This window comes from Periplaneta americana, chromosome 10 (assembly GCF_040183065.1).
Source record: "Periplaneta americana isolate PAMFEO1 chromosome 10, P.americana_PAMFEO1_priV1, whole genome shotgun sequence".
NCBI classification, from domain to species: Eukaryota; Metazoa; Arthropoda; class Insecta; order Blattodea; family Blattidae; genus Periplaneta; species Periplaneta americana.
The window spans coordinates 65,781,115-65,799,917 of record NC_091126.1 but is presented as its reverse complement, the minus strand read 5'-3'; the positions used below and the strand labels follow the sequence as shown (position 1 = coordinate 65,799,917).

Genomic DNA, 18,803 nt, shown 5'->3' with positions numbered 1-18,803 from the left:
GTGGCTAGTAGTTAAAGTTCAACTGTCATTGGATATTCCCTATAGTAGGGAATCCCCACGTATTGAGCTTCGTGACTGTACAGACCGATTATTTAGTCCTGACAGCTTGATGACGCGAAAGAGGGGAAGTAATAGGAATAGTGGGAAGACCTCCGGAGTAGAGATAAGGGCGAGCGGTCAGTAAAGGAATGCAGTACAGCTTAACTGTACCGGAAACATACAGCTCTACCACATGCATGATATCCGATCGCTCTGAAGGCAAGTAACTGACTAACCCAAACACCCCTTGGCGTAACTAAATGGACTCGCCTGACCCAGACGCACGTTGCCAGCAACTGTCAGGACTAAATAATAGTACTGTATATACTAGATTGTGATTACAGAATGCCGTGATCTAAGCAGTCATGTTCTCACAAGCACGGCATTTTATTTTAGCGTCGGCCTCGGTAGTGTACTTGGTACAGCGCTGGCCTTCTATGCTCGAGGTTATGGGTTCGATCCCAGCCCAGGTCGATGGCATTTAAGTGTGTTTAAATGCGACAGGCTCATGTCAGTAGACTTACTGGCATGTAAAAGAACTCCTGCGGGACAAAAATTCCGGCACACCGGCGACGCTGATATAATCTCTGCAGTTGCGAGCGTCGTTAAATAAATCATTTTTTTCTTATTTTAGCATCTCATTCCCCAGATTAAAATCCTGGCTACGTCGCTGGTTTAGCGGTAATATTTATCAAGTTTATATTGTTGACATAGGGATTTGGCGGTTTTCGAACCCGCAAAATACTCTCATTTTACATTAATAATATCCTAGATCTAGGATAATATATGTAACTATGCGATTTCTCTACTGTTTTAAAGCAAGTTTTCAGATATCAAGTTTGCTACCCTGCTCTCGAGTGGAGACTCAAGGCTGCCAACCTGTCAGGCAGTACGCAAGGACATGATATCTGTGCTTACGAATTTCGTTCAATCGTTATGAGGCAGAGTAAAATGTAGATGTATCGTAAGGAGATATGTGGCTTATAATAAGAATGTAAACTCATGACTTCGTTGTGTTTATAGAAAGACAATCGCTTGAGTGTAACGGCAGAATGGATATTGAAATTAATGGTATGTATGTTTTAAAGACAAACGATTTTATGTCAACCGATGACATTCATGTCTGTTTCATAATATTGTATTTAAATTTAATATATAATGCAGTATAATAATAATAATAATAATAATAATAATAATAATAATAAGTAAGCAAATAATAATAAATATTATGAAATTAATAAATCTTATAGAGAATGATAGTTAAGTTCCTTCAATCTGCACTTATGATGAAAATTGAAGACCCCATAACATTTACTCTATTTATTTATTTAGTTTTCGTAGTTTACCCAACAACAGTAAGGGTAAACTACTTACAAATAACAGAAGGTAGCAATTAAAAAAGAAAAAAAACTTATACAAATTAAACTAAACTAAATTGCATATAGATTGGGCTTTTTGTACTATGGCAGATATAAATGTACTTCCAGAACTAAAAATATCACGATTGTTAAAATACTTATTATAATAGTAACAACTTCTATATATGGTATTGTTTGTACTGTAATTTGTCCGGGGACACCTTAAAAAAATGTTTTATTAATTCTATTACTATAATTAGGAACTTCAAATTCGACTACATTCATTTACAATTGAATGAAGGAACATGACGTAAATAATCCTACGTAATTTTAAAGTATTATAATTGTACACTTTCATAAGCATAGTAGTCTATATGGAACATAATTTTCATTAGTGGATATTTGCCATTTTGTCTATAATAAAGTAACCTAAGAAATCTGAAGGCTAGTCATATATCACATTTCATTTGGTGGTCTCTATAATGCATTTGATGCGGTCAAATTGTACTCCATATGTTACAACATAGGGGCACAAATTAGAAAGTAGAGCCTACATTTTTGCTTTGTGATCTAATGCACTACTTAGCAAGGATTAAATTAGTAGTTCTATGCTAGATTCATTAAACTTTGTATTTTCGTGCCGTAAAAGAAGAGTTATTTGTTAACATTAACTTTAGCGATCACAACAGCACTAAAGTGACAGGAGACCGAGGACTGTGACAAGATTAGATTAGGTTAAATGAGCGTATAGCTAAGTGACAACATTGTCACAGTCCTCGGTCTCCTGTCACTTAGTTATCCCCTCATGTAACCCACTTTAAAATTGTCAAAGTTCTCGGCCTCCTGTAGATTACTATCCCGTGCTCTAACCCACTCTAACCATGTCATAGTCTTCGGCCTCATGTCACTTAACTAGCCCTCGTTTAACCCATTCTAACCTTGTAACAGCCCTCGGCCTCCTGTCAATTAGCTATCCCATCATCTAACCCACTTCAACCTTGTTACAGTCCACGGCTTTCTGTCACTTAGTGTAATGTTTACCGAAAGATACAGGCTACTTCATATTTTGATGTAGTGTACGTAACAAAGTAATTGAGATAAGCATAGTAATGGTATAACCTTCAGCTTTTATCATCCAGTCTGCTGTCAAAAAATCTGAAAGTTAGAATTTATAAAACAGTTGTATTACCGGTTGTTCTTTATGGTTGTGAAACTTGGACTCTCACTTTGAGAGAGGAACATAGGTTAAGGGTGTTTGAGAATAAGGTGCTTAGGAAAATATTTGGGCCTAAAAGGGATGAAGTTACAGGAGAATGGAGAAAGTTACACAACACAGAACTGCACGCATTGTATTCTTCACCTGACGTAATTAGGAACATTAAATCCAGACGTTTCAGATGGGCAGGACATGTATCACGTATGGGCGAATCGAGAAATGCATATAGTGTGTTAGTTGGGAGGCCGGAGGGAAAAAGACCTTTAGGGAGGCCGAGACGTAGATGGGAAGATAATATTAAAATGGATTTAAGGGAGGTGGGATATGATGATAGAGAATGGATTAATCTTGCTCAGGATAGGGACCAATGGCGGGCTTATGTGAGGGTGGCAATGAACCTCCGAGTTCCTTAAAAGCCAGTAAGTAAGTAATGGTATAAGCTTCCCACAAGACTATTTACACACCTCTTAATTCCTCAGTATTGAAGGTATTCATAATTCCTTGTGAGTTCAACAAAGTGACAAATATTGGGAATTCTGTTCTAGACAGGCACATGATGTCTTTAGAAGAAAAAGTAGCCTAAAACGGATACTTTCCAGTAGCATGACGTATATAAATGTGAGGATTTTTATTAGCTAATATAAAGGTATTTTTGTTTTACTAGAATAAGTCGAAAAACGTGAAAAATTAACATTGTAATATAACCTACCCTACTGATATGTCTCACTTAGACTTCCCCCTCATGTAACCCATTGTAATATTGTCACAGTCCTAGACGTCCTGTTATTTAGCTATTCCTCATCCAACCCATTCAAAGAGATGTGAATTGTTTGAACAACCAGTTCAATAGAAGCAAATTTTTCACTCACAGCAATGAGCCGTTCATTTTGAGTAGATAACTTGTTTGTTCATGAGTTACTCTTCATTAATATAAAGTAAGTGGGCACGTGGTTGGTAAGACAAGCATTGGCATCACAGTATTTTTCCCTAGCAGAAATGCCAATCACAAACTCATTTTAATTACCTGCATGTAAACAAATTTAAAGAGGATTGTGAAGTTGGTTTATAGAAATGTCATGTCTTTCTGTATCATTTTAATAATTCAAACCATAGAAATGGGTTCATATGTTTCATATTTACTTGCTTTTTATTTTCAGGCGAAGATGGTGCTTTTGGACCTCTCACATTTCCATCTAAAGATTCATCTTCTACAAATGAACATGATTTTAATGCTGAAGAAGATGTGATATGTATTTTCTGTTCAAGGAAATATGTATTGCCATATCAAAAAGCGTTGTTCAATAATCATCTTTTTACATGGCATCAGTTCATAATTTCTGATATGCAACTGATTGCCAGTGTTAAAATGTAAGTGTCTATCTGCTTATACAGGGCTCCTATAAAAGACCTTTCTAGTTTCGAACACACGTAATTTACGTTCTATGAATCTGAGGTGCATGAAAATGGTACCAATGGAAAGAGAAACTCAAAAAGTTTAATTCCTTACCTTAAAGATGTTCAATGTGTCCCCCCTTGGTAACACGGCACACATCAAGTGTATAGTCAAGTTCCACGTAGGTACGTGGATTTTCCGAAACCCAGATTCTGAGGTTATGTCTGTTCAATTTACCAGAAAGATGTAAAGTGGCTTCGTCAGAAAACACCACAGAACAAATAAATTCATCATCGTTTTCAATTAAAGTCTGCATACTCATGCAGAAATTTCTTCGTAGCACTTTGTTTTCTGGTTTTAGTGCTTGCAGCAACTGTACCCGGTACAGATGAAATCGCAATTGCTTGCGATGAATCTTACCTTTGTACCATTTATGGATTGTAGGTCCACTGGGTAGATCTGCACCAAACTTTTTTCGGTAATGCCTTTGCATATTAATAACCGACTGGCTCTGAACAATTCCACTCTTACGCGGAGTAGCTCACCGCGTGAGACAAATAGAGCTCTCCCTCTATAGGAGGAGGCCTTTGCTCTTAATGGGACATTTTTAGGCTAATCATCATCACCACATGAAAATCAAGCACACTAAAAGCTTTTCTGTTCTCTATAGCAGCAGGGCTGGGCAATATTTGAAATACATTTGTGTTTTGTAATCTGTAAGGATTTTCGAAAGTATTTTGTATTTAAATACATAAAATTGATGTATTTTGTATTTCAAATACTCAAAATACTTTCTTCTTCTGCTTGTCCCAGTTTTGGATTTGGATTTGAAGAATGAACTTTTGTCTTATTTGCCTACCTATTTCAGATGTATTAGCCATACACTTAGTTTTCTTGCCACAACTGATTTCCTCAATGCCATAAAGAAATCTTCAACAGCAACAAGGATCCATCACCCAACATTTGCTAAATGTTCAGCATTATGGAATGCATCTATGAGACCCAAATCCTCAGAAATTATATCAGATATTCTGAAATATTCATTAAAGTTTCCTTGCCGAACTCGATGGAATTCTCTTTATGACTCAATCTCTCAAATATTGCAATTCAAACATGATATAAACAGTATATGTGAAAAACTGGGATTGCCAACCAAAGTTTCAGTATCTTGAAGAATACTGTGCAGTTCTGAAACCCATTGCTGTAGTCCTTGATTTAATGCAAAATGAGAAGACATGCTATTATGCCCACATTAATTTCCCTCAGAAACAGATTACATATTCTGTTGACTGCATCTGCAAAACAGAGTGATTCTCTAGATGGTATGTCCGATGAAGAGATCCAATTAGAGCTGGCGGAACAGTCCGTGTCCAAGGCTTACTATTTACTGCGTAAGTGGGACGGACGGACTGAACCCCTGAGCACAGTCTTTCTGACCTTTGAAATGTCTCTCTTGCCAGAATACATCTTTGTCGGGTACGAGCGTGTCCCTGTGCGTGCGTATGTGCCGAACCCAATGCGGTGCTTTAGGTGCCAACGGTTCGGACATACGCAAAAACGTTGCACTAACAACATCATCTGTGCAAAGTGCGGCGGTTCTGACCATGGGGAATCCCCATGTGCCGGCGCCGAGCACTGTGTGAATTGTTCTGGGGACCACGCTTCTAATTCCAAAAATTGCCTGAAGTATTTGGTGGAGAAGAATATCCAAGAGCTCCGAGTACGAGAAAATATTACTTTTTTCGAGGTGTGTAAGCGTATTCTAGACCAACAAAAAAAGGCGACAGAAAAATCTTATTCCTCAGTATTGCAGAAGGCAACAGAGAGAATTGATGCATCCACGCAGACGCCACCTCTCGCAAGTATGCCTGGGAAGCGAATTGAGACCGCGACCCAGACATACGTTGACTCTGCGACACAGACTGTTGAGTCAGATGACTCGTGTGGGCTGGATATCAGGCCTTACGTACCTAGAAAGATCGCTGCCGTGACAGCAGAGAAAGATTCTAGGCCTGGTAGAACACAGGAATGTCGCGCTCCTAGTTCGGGTGGCGGATCGAGATCACACTCTCGTTCACGTCCTCGATCAAGATCACGATCAGTAGTGCGACGATCTGCAAGTGAGTCGCCACAGTCCAAGATTAAGCAGTCGCAGACAAAGGCATCAATTCATAGAAAAGAAAAAAAGAGAAGATCGCCTGTGAAGCCACCATCATGATTTAGCTCCTCGCGATGACAGATATTGTACAGTGGAATGTGAATGGTGTACGCAGCAGATATACAGAACTACAACAATTGATCTATCATGAGAACCCTGCTATTTTATGTCTTCAGGAGACACACCTCCGACCCGAACATTCCCTGAATATTTCAGGATACAATATTTACCGGTACGATCATCTTGCCGGTATTCGGGCCAATGGAGGTTGTGCCATCCTACTCCGTCAAAGTATCTTTTCCTCCATCATCAATATTAACACTCCTCATCAATGTATAGCAGCTAGAATATCTTTATCTAGCATCCAGTTCTCTATAGTTTGTGTCTATATGCCCCCTGATATACCTTACACAGTTAATGACGCGTGGAACACATTCTATCGCAGGTACCTGCTCCATATTTGTTAGTCGGAGATTTTAATGCATCTCACCACTCTTGGGGCTCTAATTCTGATGATGACAGAGGAAATAAAATAGCAGAGGTATGTACCCGTCTTAATCTGATTACTCTAAATTCCGGGGAAGCAACACATCTATCCTCGGCTTACGGTACTTTCTCCATGATAGACATCTCCATTTGTAGCCCAGTTTTGTCCACGCATTTCGAATGGTCAGTTATTCATGACCTTCATGGTAGTGACCACTACCCCATTCGAATGCGTATGTCCGCTTTACGTCCTGCGGAAACTCGCTCTTCAAACTGGGTTATTAAAAAGGCGGACTGGGTCGGATTTTCGGAGTCCATATCATTCGATGATATTGGATATGAAAGTGTGGACTCCGTTGTAGAGCACTTTTCAAATGTGGTTATTAAGTCTGCGGAATTATCTATCCTGCAGGCCAAAACGCTTCCCTGTCCCTTGGTGGACTGATGCCTGTAGAGATGCAATCCGAGACCGCAAACGTGCTTTACGCCAATTTGAGCGCCATCCGACCCAAGAAAACTTTGTCCAGTTTAAATGTCTTCGAGCCATAGCTCGTCGCACTGTGTGCGATGCTAAGAAGACGTCCTGGACAAATTACGTCAATTCGTTGAAAAAGAACGTCCCAGCTAACATCGTGTGGGACAAAGTCCGTCGGATAATGGGAAAACGTAGTTCTGTAATTCCGGGTCTTCTGAACAACAGCGTAACGACCACCAGTCACATAGAAATTGCAGAGATATTCACTCACTCATTTGCACAGATAAGCAGCTCAAACAATTATGACCCGGAATTTTTAAAAATTAAGGATACTGCGGAGAAATTAACTCTGAACTTTACATCTAATAACACTGAACAATACAATGCACCGTTCGCATCCGAGGAGCTGGAGGCGGCACTGGACGCATCCCCTGACACCTCCCCTGGCCCTGATAACATCCATAACCGTATGCTTCGCCATCTTCTGCCAGCTGGAAAATCCTTTCTTCTGGCAATGTACAACAAGATCTGGACTGAGGGTGTATTTCCATCTGCTTGGCATTCCGCCATTGTAATCCCAGTCCAGAAAGCAGGAAAGGATCCTTCTTTACCTGGCAGTTATAGGCCAATTTGTCTTACCAGCTGCGTATGCAAGGTTATGGAAAAGATGATAAGCAAACGCCTGATGTGGGTACTCGAATCGGAAAACTGATTATCTAATATCCAATGTGGTTTTCGTAAGCACAGATCAGCCGCAGACCATCTTGTTCGGCTAGAGACCACCATTAGAGATGCTTTCCTCAAGAAGGAACATCTTGTGGCGGTGTTCTTTGATCTAGAAAAGGCTTACGATATCACATGGCGGTATGGCATTCTACAAACTCTGCATGATTGGGGACTTCGTGGCAGTCTACCAACATTTATTGCGAAGTTCATGGCAGAGCGGTATTTCCGAGTTCGAGTAGGCACCACACTTTCTAACGAACATCTCCAAGAAAATGGCGTTCCGCAGGGGTCTGTATTAAGTGTTCTTCTTTTCTGCATTGCGATCAATGGAATTGCCCACTGTGTGGGTGGCCGAGTATCTTCTCTGTTGTACGTTGATGACTTCAGTCTATTTTACAGCTCCCGATATCTTCCATCCATCGGTCGACAGTTGCAACTGGTCATCAATGTACTATCAGAGTGGGCTGTTCGCAATGGCTTTAAATTCTCCACTCAGAAGACGCAGTGTGTCCACTTTTACAACCAACGTGGACTCCATCCACATCCTGAACTGCGTCTTAATGGAGTGGAGTTGCAATATACAGACACTGCGAAATTTTTGGGCCTTATCTTTGATTATAAATTAACGTGGGAGGCGCATATACGTGATTTGAGAAGGCGTTGCGAGAAATCCGTAAACATTTTACGCCTTTTGTCAGGGGTTCACTGGGGTGCAGACCGTACAGTGCTTTTACGTATTTACCGAGCTCTTATACGATCAAAGCTAGATTATGGCTGTTTTATTTATGGCTCAGCAAATAAATCTAAATTACGTCTTTTAGATACTATCCATCACCATGGGATACAACTCGCTACAGGGGCCTTCCGAACTAGTCGGATAGCGAGTCTTTATTGTGAAGCAGGAGAACCATCACTGTATCGGCGACGTAATGTGTTGTTGTGCTCATATGCTGTTAATCTCCGCTCGCAGCCTGAGCACAATTCTTACGACTCTTTCCATCATTCGTCTCTTTACGGCCGATACAGTGAAAATCCACGGAGACTTCGTCCAGCAGGTGTGCTGTTTCGTGAACTGCTCTCTGAGCTGGATATACATCTACCATCAGTTCGCACACTGGAGTATACCACCACTCCACCGTGGATTATGCGACGTCCCATGTTTGATGTAAGTCTGAGCCGCTGTTTTAAGAATTTTACACCAGCTTTTGTTTATAGACTTCGTTTTAGTGAACTTTTATCCCGATATCCAAATTATTCATTAGTTTTTACTGACGGATCCCGGATAAATGATTGTGTTGGTTGTTCCTTCGTTACAAATGGAGAGATATTTAAATACAGACTAAGCCAATATACTAGTGTTTTTACTGCTGAACTCAATGCTTTTTACAGAGCTTTATTGTTTTTATTAGGCAACCTCGGGGCAGATTTCTTATCTGTTCCGACTCTTTAAGTGCCATCCAGTCCTTGCAGTCTTTTAATTGTGATGATCCGCTTGTCTTACGAACTCAGCAGCTGTTCCATACTCTCCTTTGCTCTGATTATGAGATTGGAGTAGTGTGGATTCCTGGTCATGTAGGGATTCCAGGAAATGAGGCCGCGGATGCTGCAGCCAGGGCTGGCGCACTGAATGGCTCTCTGGTATATTGGCGCGAGAGGTGGCAGGACATTCGAAACTACTTGAAATATAAAATATGGTGGCAATGGGAAGGAGAATGGTCTGCACAAGTGGGAAACAAATTACGAAATATAAGGAATACTGTTCGAATTTGGGATTCGTCTACAAGAGCGTCGCGACACGAGGTTTTACTCACCCGGTTGAGGATTGGCCATTGTCATCTGACACACAGCCATCTCCTACGTGGCGAACCTCAGCCGGAGTGTGATATGTGCCATGTTCCACTTATGGTGGAACACTTTTTATTGCGTTGCAGGAAATATGACCATGCACGGAGGCAATATGGAATTCGGCCGACATTACGTGACGCTCTTGGAAATGATTTTAATTGTACAAATGCAGTTCTGAGATTTTTATCAAATACAGGTTTGGATAAGGTGATTTAGTTTTTTATTGATCCGTTTTACTTATCCTCTGGACCCTTTACATCCGGAGGTTACATTTGTTGTTTTATATTTGATTTTACATTGTTGACATTTCGGACTTTATACATCCGAATATTTTATAAAATTTTATGGTTTTAAAATATGATTCACAAGTTATCTCTGGTGGCCTTAGTTTTATTGTTTTATTTGTTCGTTTTGAATACCACCTAGTGTGGTAGAATTGCTCACTTTTATGATTCTGTAGAAATCACCTTATGTATACTGCATTTGTGTGCCTCGTTTTATCGTGACAATGCTTTTTAGTTCTTTTAGCACTCTGATTATTATATTATTTATATCTTCGTTATATTAAGAATTTTAGATAAGGGCGCAAATAGTCATAGTAGCTGACGCGCCCTTCTTAAACCCTGCTGCTGCTGCTGAGAATGTAAATTACATGTGTTCGAAACTGGAAAGATCTCTTGTAGGAATCCTGTATATTCGTGAAATTGTATTGTGTATTCTAAGTAGTATAATTTAATACAATCGTGCTACTCCTCTGCTTTAAGGTATTGTGAATATTGGAGAATCAGATTTGCATCAGTCCCACCTGAGGAGATATGCCTACAAAAGATGAGTGATGCAAAGCTTGATGGATCAAAGGTGAGCTGTCTTGTACTTGGAGACTTTATTCCTGAAGATAAACAGCTGAGAAATGAACTCCAAAACAAACGTGTGGTTAGTATTACATTTTTTTTTTTTTTTTTTTTTCCCACTTATTTTTATTGTTTTAAATGTCTTATTGTACCCAGCATTATTCTTTTCAGTTTTAACCGTAATAACTTATGTATCTCGAAATAATTCGATCAACCAACTGGTTGGTTTAGTTAATGCAACTCAATCAGACATAAACTGTTTCAGTGTACAAGTAGGAAATTACATTTAATTTTACTTGGTAGTAATTCTGCAGATGTTCAGTAGAGGTGTTAAATGAGTTGAGTGCTTGCTGATTATTGTCAATATGATTTTAATAGGCGAAGTATCATAATTTACTGTGTGTTGTTATCAAATCATTTAACTGTATGGCAACCATTATGTATTGATTATGCTAGTGGATGGTATTTCAAATTATTGACAATTTTTTAAATTTCGATTGTCTTGTTTTCCTTTGTGTTACAGGTCTGGGCTTTGGCACAGCAGGCAAAGGAAAGGGAAGATAAGAACTTCACCCGTGGCTGCTTGTTGTGTCGACTGCAGTTTCATGGTTGTCGTGCAGACTACTTGAATCACTTGTCTTTGCTTCACAATATGCAGCTCGGAAGACCTGAAAATCTCGTATTCGTTGATGATCTATTAAATGCAATAGAAAGGAAACTTGAAAAGTAAGGTCTTCAGCTTTATGCTAGATCCAATGTAAAATTGCTGCAAAATGGAAAATGCTATTCACCTGTCTAGATGTGACTTAGACACGCAGTTCATAATTATTAATGTACTTCAACATTGATTTATTCATTGCCAGAGCTATGTATCTCGGTCAGGTTTTAATAGTTTTATGTAACTGGAGTAGTTAAACGAGCAAAGTAAACTTAGGTTTTGGAAAATAGTCTCTAAAACCTCTAAAAGTTAATTGTTGCTATGGTACACGATCTTTAGAAAGGTTGTTATTCACTTCTTGTTGCTTGCTGTATTTCAGAGCCATGAAGTTCTGGAGATGTTTTCTATTTACGACAGAAATATTATTATTACATTGAACATATATTAGTGTTCAGATATTCTTATTTTACACTCTTATGCTGGGTTGCAAGAAACCTGTTCCATAAATTGCTATTCTCTCGTTAAGTAACGGACCTTTAAACTATTCCACTCTTTAAAGTATAGGTCGTTGCAAAAGTGATATTTAACGATCTGTTAGCTATTCCATCTTTAAACGGAAAAGATTCAAAATGATAGAGCCATCGTAGCCAGCGAAAATAATTCCCTTATTATACGTGCGTGTTGCTATGGTAATATTGGGTTTTTGGATAGTCATTGTTTTCAAACTTTGCATGTAGAAGACAGGCATCAAATACTGACCCAGGCCAACATGCAACGATTCTTGGTACAGATTGATAGAGAAGTAACCATTCCTGTTTCGGTACATCTCGTTCAAGTGTCCACTAGGGCTTTGAATTTTCATATGGCTAGAGTCTATGCACCAATAACGTTGGGAAAATTGCAAATTGAGAAGAAATCCTGTTTTACTGTTTGTACAGAATTTCCTTGAGGCATAGTAATCTATTGTTCTCTCATTCTTGGAATGCAGTCACACATCTTATTATTCTACAAACTGTAGATTTATAAACATGAATATGATCCACTATCACATTCTGAAACACTCCTATTGCGTAATAGCGCAAGACAATCAACAGTTGTTACTTGCTGATACTGTCTTACTGCGTGCGATTTGTTTTCCAATGTGATGCCCTATTCCATGCAAGAGAGCCATGAATGTGTCTTTCGATAATCTAAATCTAACCTTAAAATCATTATTATTGTATTCTTCTAGAGGATTCGATCTGTCTCTCAGTATTCTTGGTCTTGGTAGATGTACCATATCAAACATAACCTCTACATCAGACGATTCTATAATAGTAATAAAATTGTTTTATTCACAAAACTTTTCCTGTACACACATGAATCTCGAGTTCATTGTGATATGTATATTACATTTTACTTACCTGTTTCTGATGATAACATATCCACGAAATTACTTAATACTGTCAGATTCAAAAACAAGAAATATATGCACAATATGGTGGCTAACGATTCGTTAACAGTTTACAGCTCCGATTTTCGACCTATAGTTTACAGAGTGCTTTAACGAACCAATAGCGTTTAACGAACCTATAAATGCTTTCTTGCAACCCAGCATTAGGCTTCCAACAATTGTGCGAAAATTCTATGTTTTAAAATAGTCTCCTCAGAGATTTGAATGACGATGTGTATTTCGTCAGAGACGTCATTTTAAAGTAAATTCTATAGCTATTTCAACATAATATCTTTACTTACACCCAAATCCCAGACAAGTGCATTTACCATCTACTTATCCTTTATTATGTGCATAGGATATTAGTAATTGGAAATAGATTTGTTTCCATCCAAGGGATAAGTTGTAAGTTGTTTGGAGCTTTTTTTTTTTACTTTAATCTACTAGTTTTTCTTTTCCTTTTAAGCTGAGTGTTCTTGCTTTAATGAAGAAAGATGGTGTAGAGATAGAAGATCACAAAATCTTGGTTGAGGCAATATCGTTGGGTCCACACCTGTGGAATAACGGCTAGCACGTCTGGCCACGAAACCAGGTGGCCCGGGTTCGATTCCTGGTCGGGACAAGTTACGTGGTTGAGGTTTTTTCCGGGGTTTTCCCTCAACCCAATACGAGCAAATGCTGGGTAACTTTCGGTGCTGGACCCCAGACTCATTTCACCGACATTATCACCTTCATCTCATTCAGACGCTAAATAACCTAAAATGTTGATGTAGCGTCGTAAAATAACCTACTAAAAAAAATTATCGCAGGCTTAGAGTGTAAAAATGCGAACTAACAAAAAGGTAATTTTACAGGGGAAATAAAAAACTGAGTATAAATTAACCTGAAACTTTAGAAACAAATTCAAAGTACAGTTGGTAATACTCAGTTTTTTGTTTCCCCTGCAAAATTACTCTTTTGTTAGTTACCGTGTTTACATTCTAAGCCGATGATATATAATTTGTTATCAGAGGCACTAAAAGGACAGATTAATGCCCACATCGGAAAAGTGTTCAAATTTTTCGGTGGCTGCTGTAGAACTTATCCATTTATGAACAAGCATGTCTTAAGAATGAATAATAGGAATTGGAAACAACTGATACAGCATGTTTCATGGCATGCTGTAGATGAAGACTTGTGGATTAATAGGAAGCAAGGGAATGTTAGGGTAGAACTTTTAAGTCACCAGAGGTTGAGTATTGCATTTCAAGAGAAGGAATAGCCCTGAGTATGTAGCAGCACGTACATATCACTTTGCCAGGAACTTCATATTTATTGCACTGACAAATTTGAGTTTCATTGTTATGTGTCAAGAATAACAGTTTCTCCTATCATGAATATGAATTGTGGGTTAAATTTCCATCTAATTTCATAATGTTGTAGAACACCATTCACAGAAAGAAGGTTTATCAAGTGTCTTGGTTAAAACCGTGTTAGCTGAGAGGTTGCAGTATGCCATAATGTGAGCCATTACAGCTCATGGAATGAAACTTACCACTGTGCCATCTTCACTGGTAACACAATGTCAAAAGGAAACTTAAAATACGTTATCAGCAAGGCTAGATTTAAGTATCATACCTCCCCACACAAACATAAGACATTGTGATCAAGAAATCTCTCTTCAGCTCCATTAGTTCCAGTAAACAGGAAAAAGTTGGCACTCCCGCATTCATTCTGGTTTGACAGACTCACACACTTGCATTCCATCAAGATTTTGTGTGTGTGTGTGTGTGTGCGCGTGCGTGTGTGTGCGCGCGCACGTGAGATAGCTAAATGACTGGATGTCAATGCTGTCTTTCAACATTGTAATGCACTGCAACCAAGTAAATAAATAGATAAATAAATACTCAATATGCGTACTGCAGTTTGAAGAGAACTGGAACATGGCAAAGTCTAAACCCTTGGAGAAATACTACTTCCAAAGGAAATTGGAATATGTCTGTGTTGACAGCTCACATTATGCACGTCTGTTGTTGAGTGTTAATATTTAGCAATAAGTTTTCTAAAAGAAATTCATCTGAGTACCTCATACCAGTGTTGCCAGACGACTGCAGAACTTTTTCCATCCACAGTGGTTGAAATTTCTTTTCAGACACAAAATTTCCCTCTGACAAGACAAAATAACTTTTTCCTGGAACTCCTGTACATTAAAACATTTGAGACTTCTATTTATGTAATAGGGAAACCACAGATTACAATAGTTTAAGCCTCTGATCTGGCCTTCTACTGGACAGAGAGTAATGATAATTTCAGTTTTTTATTGTTTGAATGCCGATAAATTTATAATTAAATTACAAAGAGTATATCATAATGATTATTACCTTGAACTGTTTTCTTTCAAACTACAGTTAAACATTCCATCATAGACCATATTCCACAAAAGTATGATATAATACAGTACATTAAAAGTAAATTCACTTCAATTTTGCAGTTCTAAACTCTAAAGAAAGTTATGTTTTTACGTAGTATTGTAATTCATTTTATTTTCATTGTGCTTTTTCAGTTTGCGCTGTTTATTCTGCAGTAAAATATTTAAGGACAGAACTGTTCTAAAAGAGCACATGAGGAAAAAGCAGCACAAGAAAATCAACCCTGATCACGTGGAATTTGATAAATATTATATCATAAATTACCTTGAAATGGGGAAAGATTGGCAACAAGTACAGGTATGACTATTTGTCTATATGCTATTAGCTGTACATGTGTATGTCCACTGCTAATTATTACAGCATATTTCACGTTACTTGGCATTGAACATTAGGCTTCTTAATTATATGACCACCATCTCGTTACATTAATTTCAATCAAAAATGAAATAATGGAGATATGTTTCATTCAATCCTCAATTCACAGAATGTATCTGTATAGAACTGACTTGTTTATGAGGAACATTGGAGTGGACTGTTGATTAGTTCTGAGTTCAGTGCGCTTGATTCATTCATGACGTCAGGTACAGTATCAAGAAAAGCACTATGATTCTGGATGACTGACAAAGTTCAGAATGGGGTACTTATTACAGATGCAGTGAAACCTGGATTTTACGTTTTTGAAGGGACTACTTAAAATGAATGCAAATTCAAGGAAAGTGTAAAATCAAAATAATTTATATTTACATAGGTTTTGATGCTACACACTTTCAAGTAATATCTTATTAACACAATATAGAAATATAAAGATTTTAATTTCGCAAAATACTGGTTTATTAAGACCTGTAGGTAGGTAAAAAAGAAAAGGAAGTATATTTAGTAATGGTTATAAATAGAGACGAGAATTCCATGCAAATGCATGTTTTTGGAAGAACATAGGACATACAAGCTCAAACTTAGTACTTATCCATTTCATTATTTCCAAATATGTATATTTTTTTGCGTGCATATTTGCATGTTTTGGCCTTTTTGGGAATAAAAATATTCATAATGCAAATTTAATAAATTTTTAACTTAATCATGCATATAATATACATTATATTCAGTTTAAATGCATGTTTTAATGGTTTTGAGTACACACCTCAGTTTCTCGATTTGTATGTACCTTATTTTAGCTTCAGGAATCAGGATTGAAGAAGGAAAAGGAAAAAAAAAAACTAAATAAAAGGTAAAGGTTCATTCAAGTTTGCACCCATAACTTCTTGCGATGTAGAGAAGTCTTTCTCTGTTTACAAAAACATATTAACTGACAAGCGCAGGAACCTCACAGAAACCAATTAGAAATGTTGTTGACTGTGCAAAAAAAGTGAAATAAGAAATTTGGAACAGAAATGAAAGTGCATATTTTAATGTATTTTTCGCTTGATCATGCATGTTTCACAGTTTTATAGTGCATGAATGCATGCATATTTTGGGATTTTATAGTGCATGAAATTCTCGCCTCTAGTTATAAAGAATAATAATCATATCGTTACGGTAAATAATATTACCTACAGTCTGATTTACTTCTTCCACATATACATCAAGGTAGGTTGTTGGTTTTTCCCTTTCTCATTAACCATGTAAACTTCATTTTCTACATTGCGGGAGGTAGTCGTTACATTTTCATCACAATCAAATCTCATTAGGTATTTTCTTGCATTGCTGATGCCTTCCAGTTCCGACAGGAAAGTTGTTGGGGATTCACTGTTCCCTTCCTCCTCCTCCAGATACTGGCTATCCTTCTAGCATTTGTTCTATGCTGTAAACTTCACATCTTACGATTTCATCATCACAGTGTACATATTCCTCATATGACACACCCGTTTCTAATTGATCACATTCATCATATGTGATGTTTAATTCTGTTGCACTTTCAACCCAGAGATACCCACTTCCGTCTACAGTAAATCCACATTTATGAATACAGATATTGTTGAATCATTGATGTCTTTGGTCCAATCCTTTGCAATGAAATTCAGAGCATCTAGGACATTTACCTTAATCAGAGTTGCATCGTGAATCTACTTGTCATTTGCGCATATTGCTTTCTCACAAAATTCTTGCAGTAGTAATGTTTAAATGACATGATTATACCTTGATCACTGTAGAATAATCAATATTTATTTATCATTAGGATAGTATAGTCTGAACGTAAAATCAAGGAAAATTTAACATTATTCCTTTGCTAGTTTTGATGAGACTTTTATAATCGAACGTAGAAAAAAGAAAACGTAAAATCCAGGTTTCACTGTACTAATACTGCAAGGAATATATAAGATTTTACTTCTTACTATTTTTCGGATGAATTTCTACAAAATTCATTTTAATATTATCCTCCCATCTACTTCTCGGCCTCCTAAAAAAGGACTTTTTTCCTCTGGCCTCCCAACTAACACTGTATATGCATTTCTGGATTTGCCCATATGTGCTACATGCCCTGCCCATCTCAAACGTCTGGATTTAATGTTTCTAATTATGTCAGGTGAAGAATGCAATATGTGCAATTCAGCATTTTGTAACTTTCTCCATTCTCCTGTAACTTCATTCCTCTTATCCCAAAATATTTTCCTAACCACCTTATTCTGGAACACCTTGAACTTCTGTTCCTCTCTCAAAGTGAGAGTCCAAGTTTCTCAGCCATACAGAATAACTGGTGATATAACTGATTTATAAATTCTAACTTTCAGCTTTTTTGAGAGCAGACTAGATGACAAAAACTTCTCAGCCGAATAATAACAAGCATTTCCCACATTTATTCTGCATTCCATTTCCTCTGGAGTGTCATTTATATTTGTTACTGTTGCTCCAATAAATAGTAGCAAAAAAAAAAAAACATTTACAGTAAAATAGACATTACCCCTTTCATTTTGCAAGCTAACTGGGATTAAATAAGAAAGCTATTGGTCATTGGCAGAAGGATACAAAATACTGAGCAACTCTCGTACTGTGACATATGAATAACGGTGCAACCCGAAAAGTAGTGGCTGCTGAAAGTAGTGACGTGTGAACAGGATAATCACAGTTGCAGCAATTTTTATATCAGTTTTGTTGAAACTCTTGCAGCGGTTGCAACCAATGTTACCAACCATACGTGCCAATGATACTTTCTATTGTTTGGATATATTTTAATGTTTGATGTGATGAAAATAAATGATTTGTAACAGTTACTAAATGTACAACACAGTCAGAGTATATTTGCTGATTATATAATTCATTTTTTTTTTAATTTTCCATAGCGTAGTTTCAAACAGGAGGGTTGTCAACATTGCTTAAGAGAATATGCTATTTGTTATCATGAAATATATAGACGTTTTTATAATTATAGCTTTCTAATAAAAATGTCAATTTCTAAATGCTAGTTAGGACAAAAAAAAAATAAACCTACTTGAATAGTTGGTAGAGCAGCTGGCTACGGACTGGAAGGTCCGGGGTTCGATCCTGGGTGGTGACAGGATTTTTCTCTTTGCCAAACTTTCAAAATGGCCTCGAGGTTCACTCAGTCTCCTATTAAATTGAGTACTGTATCTTTCCCGGGAGTAAAAGGCAGTCAGAGCATGGTGCCGACCACACCACCTCTTTCTAGTGCTGAGGTCATGGAAAGCATGGGGCTCTACCTCCAAGCCCCCCAAGTGCCTTCATGGCATGTGACGGGGATACCTTTACCTTTTACCTTTTTTTACTTGAATCAAGAATTTGCAAATGCTGTGTCCCAACAAAAA

General features: G+C 37.7%; 1 protein-coding gene across 3 annotated transcripts in view; it reads left to right on the top strand.

Moving 5' to 3' along the window:
- Window positions 1-903: 903 nt before the first annotated feature.
- The window catches only part of LOC138707754 (zinc finger protein 277), a 44,251-nt gene continuing 26,351 nt past the window's right edge, over window positions 904-18,803 (top strand). For 2 of the 3 annotated variants that reach the window (XR_011334352.1, XM_069837619.1), the window contains exons 1-5: window positions 905-1,110; window positions 3,771-3,981; window positions 10,461-10,629; window positions 11,071-11,273; window positions 15,180-15,342. Coding sequence is in view for 2 of the 3 variants with exons in the window: in XM_069837619.1 (XP_069693720.1) it covers window positions 1,092-1,110; window positions 3,771-3,981; window positions 10,461-10,629; window positions 11,071-11,273; window positions 15,180-15,342 (765 nt within the window). In the remaining variant the exon portion in view is untranslated. Of the gene's footprint in view, window positions 1,111-3,770; window positions 3,982-10,460; window positions 10,630-11,070; window positions 11,274-15,179; window positions 15,343-18,803 lie in introns of all 3 variants that reach the window. The other variant, XM_069837620.1, reaches the window with a different exon arrangement.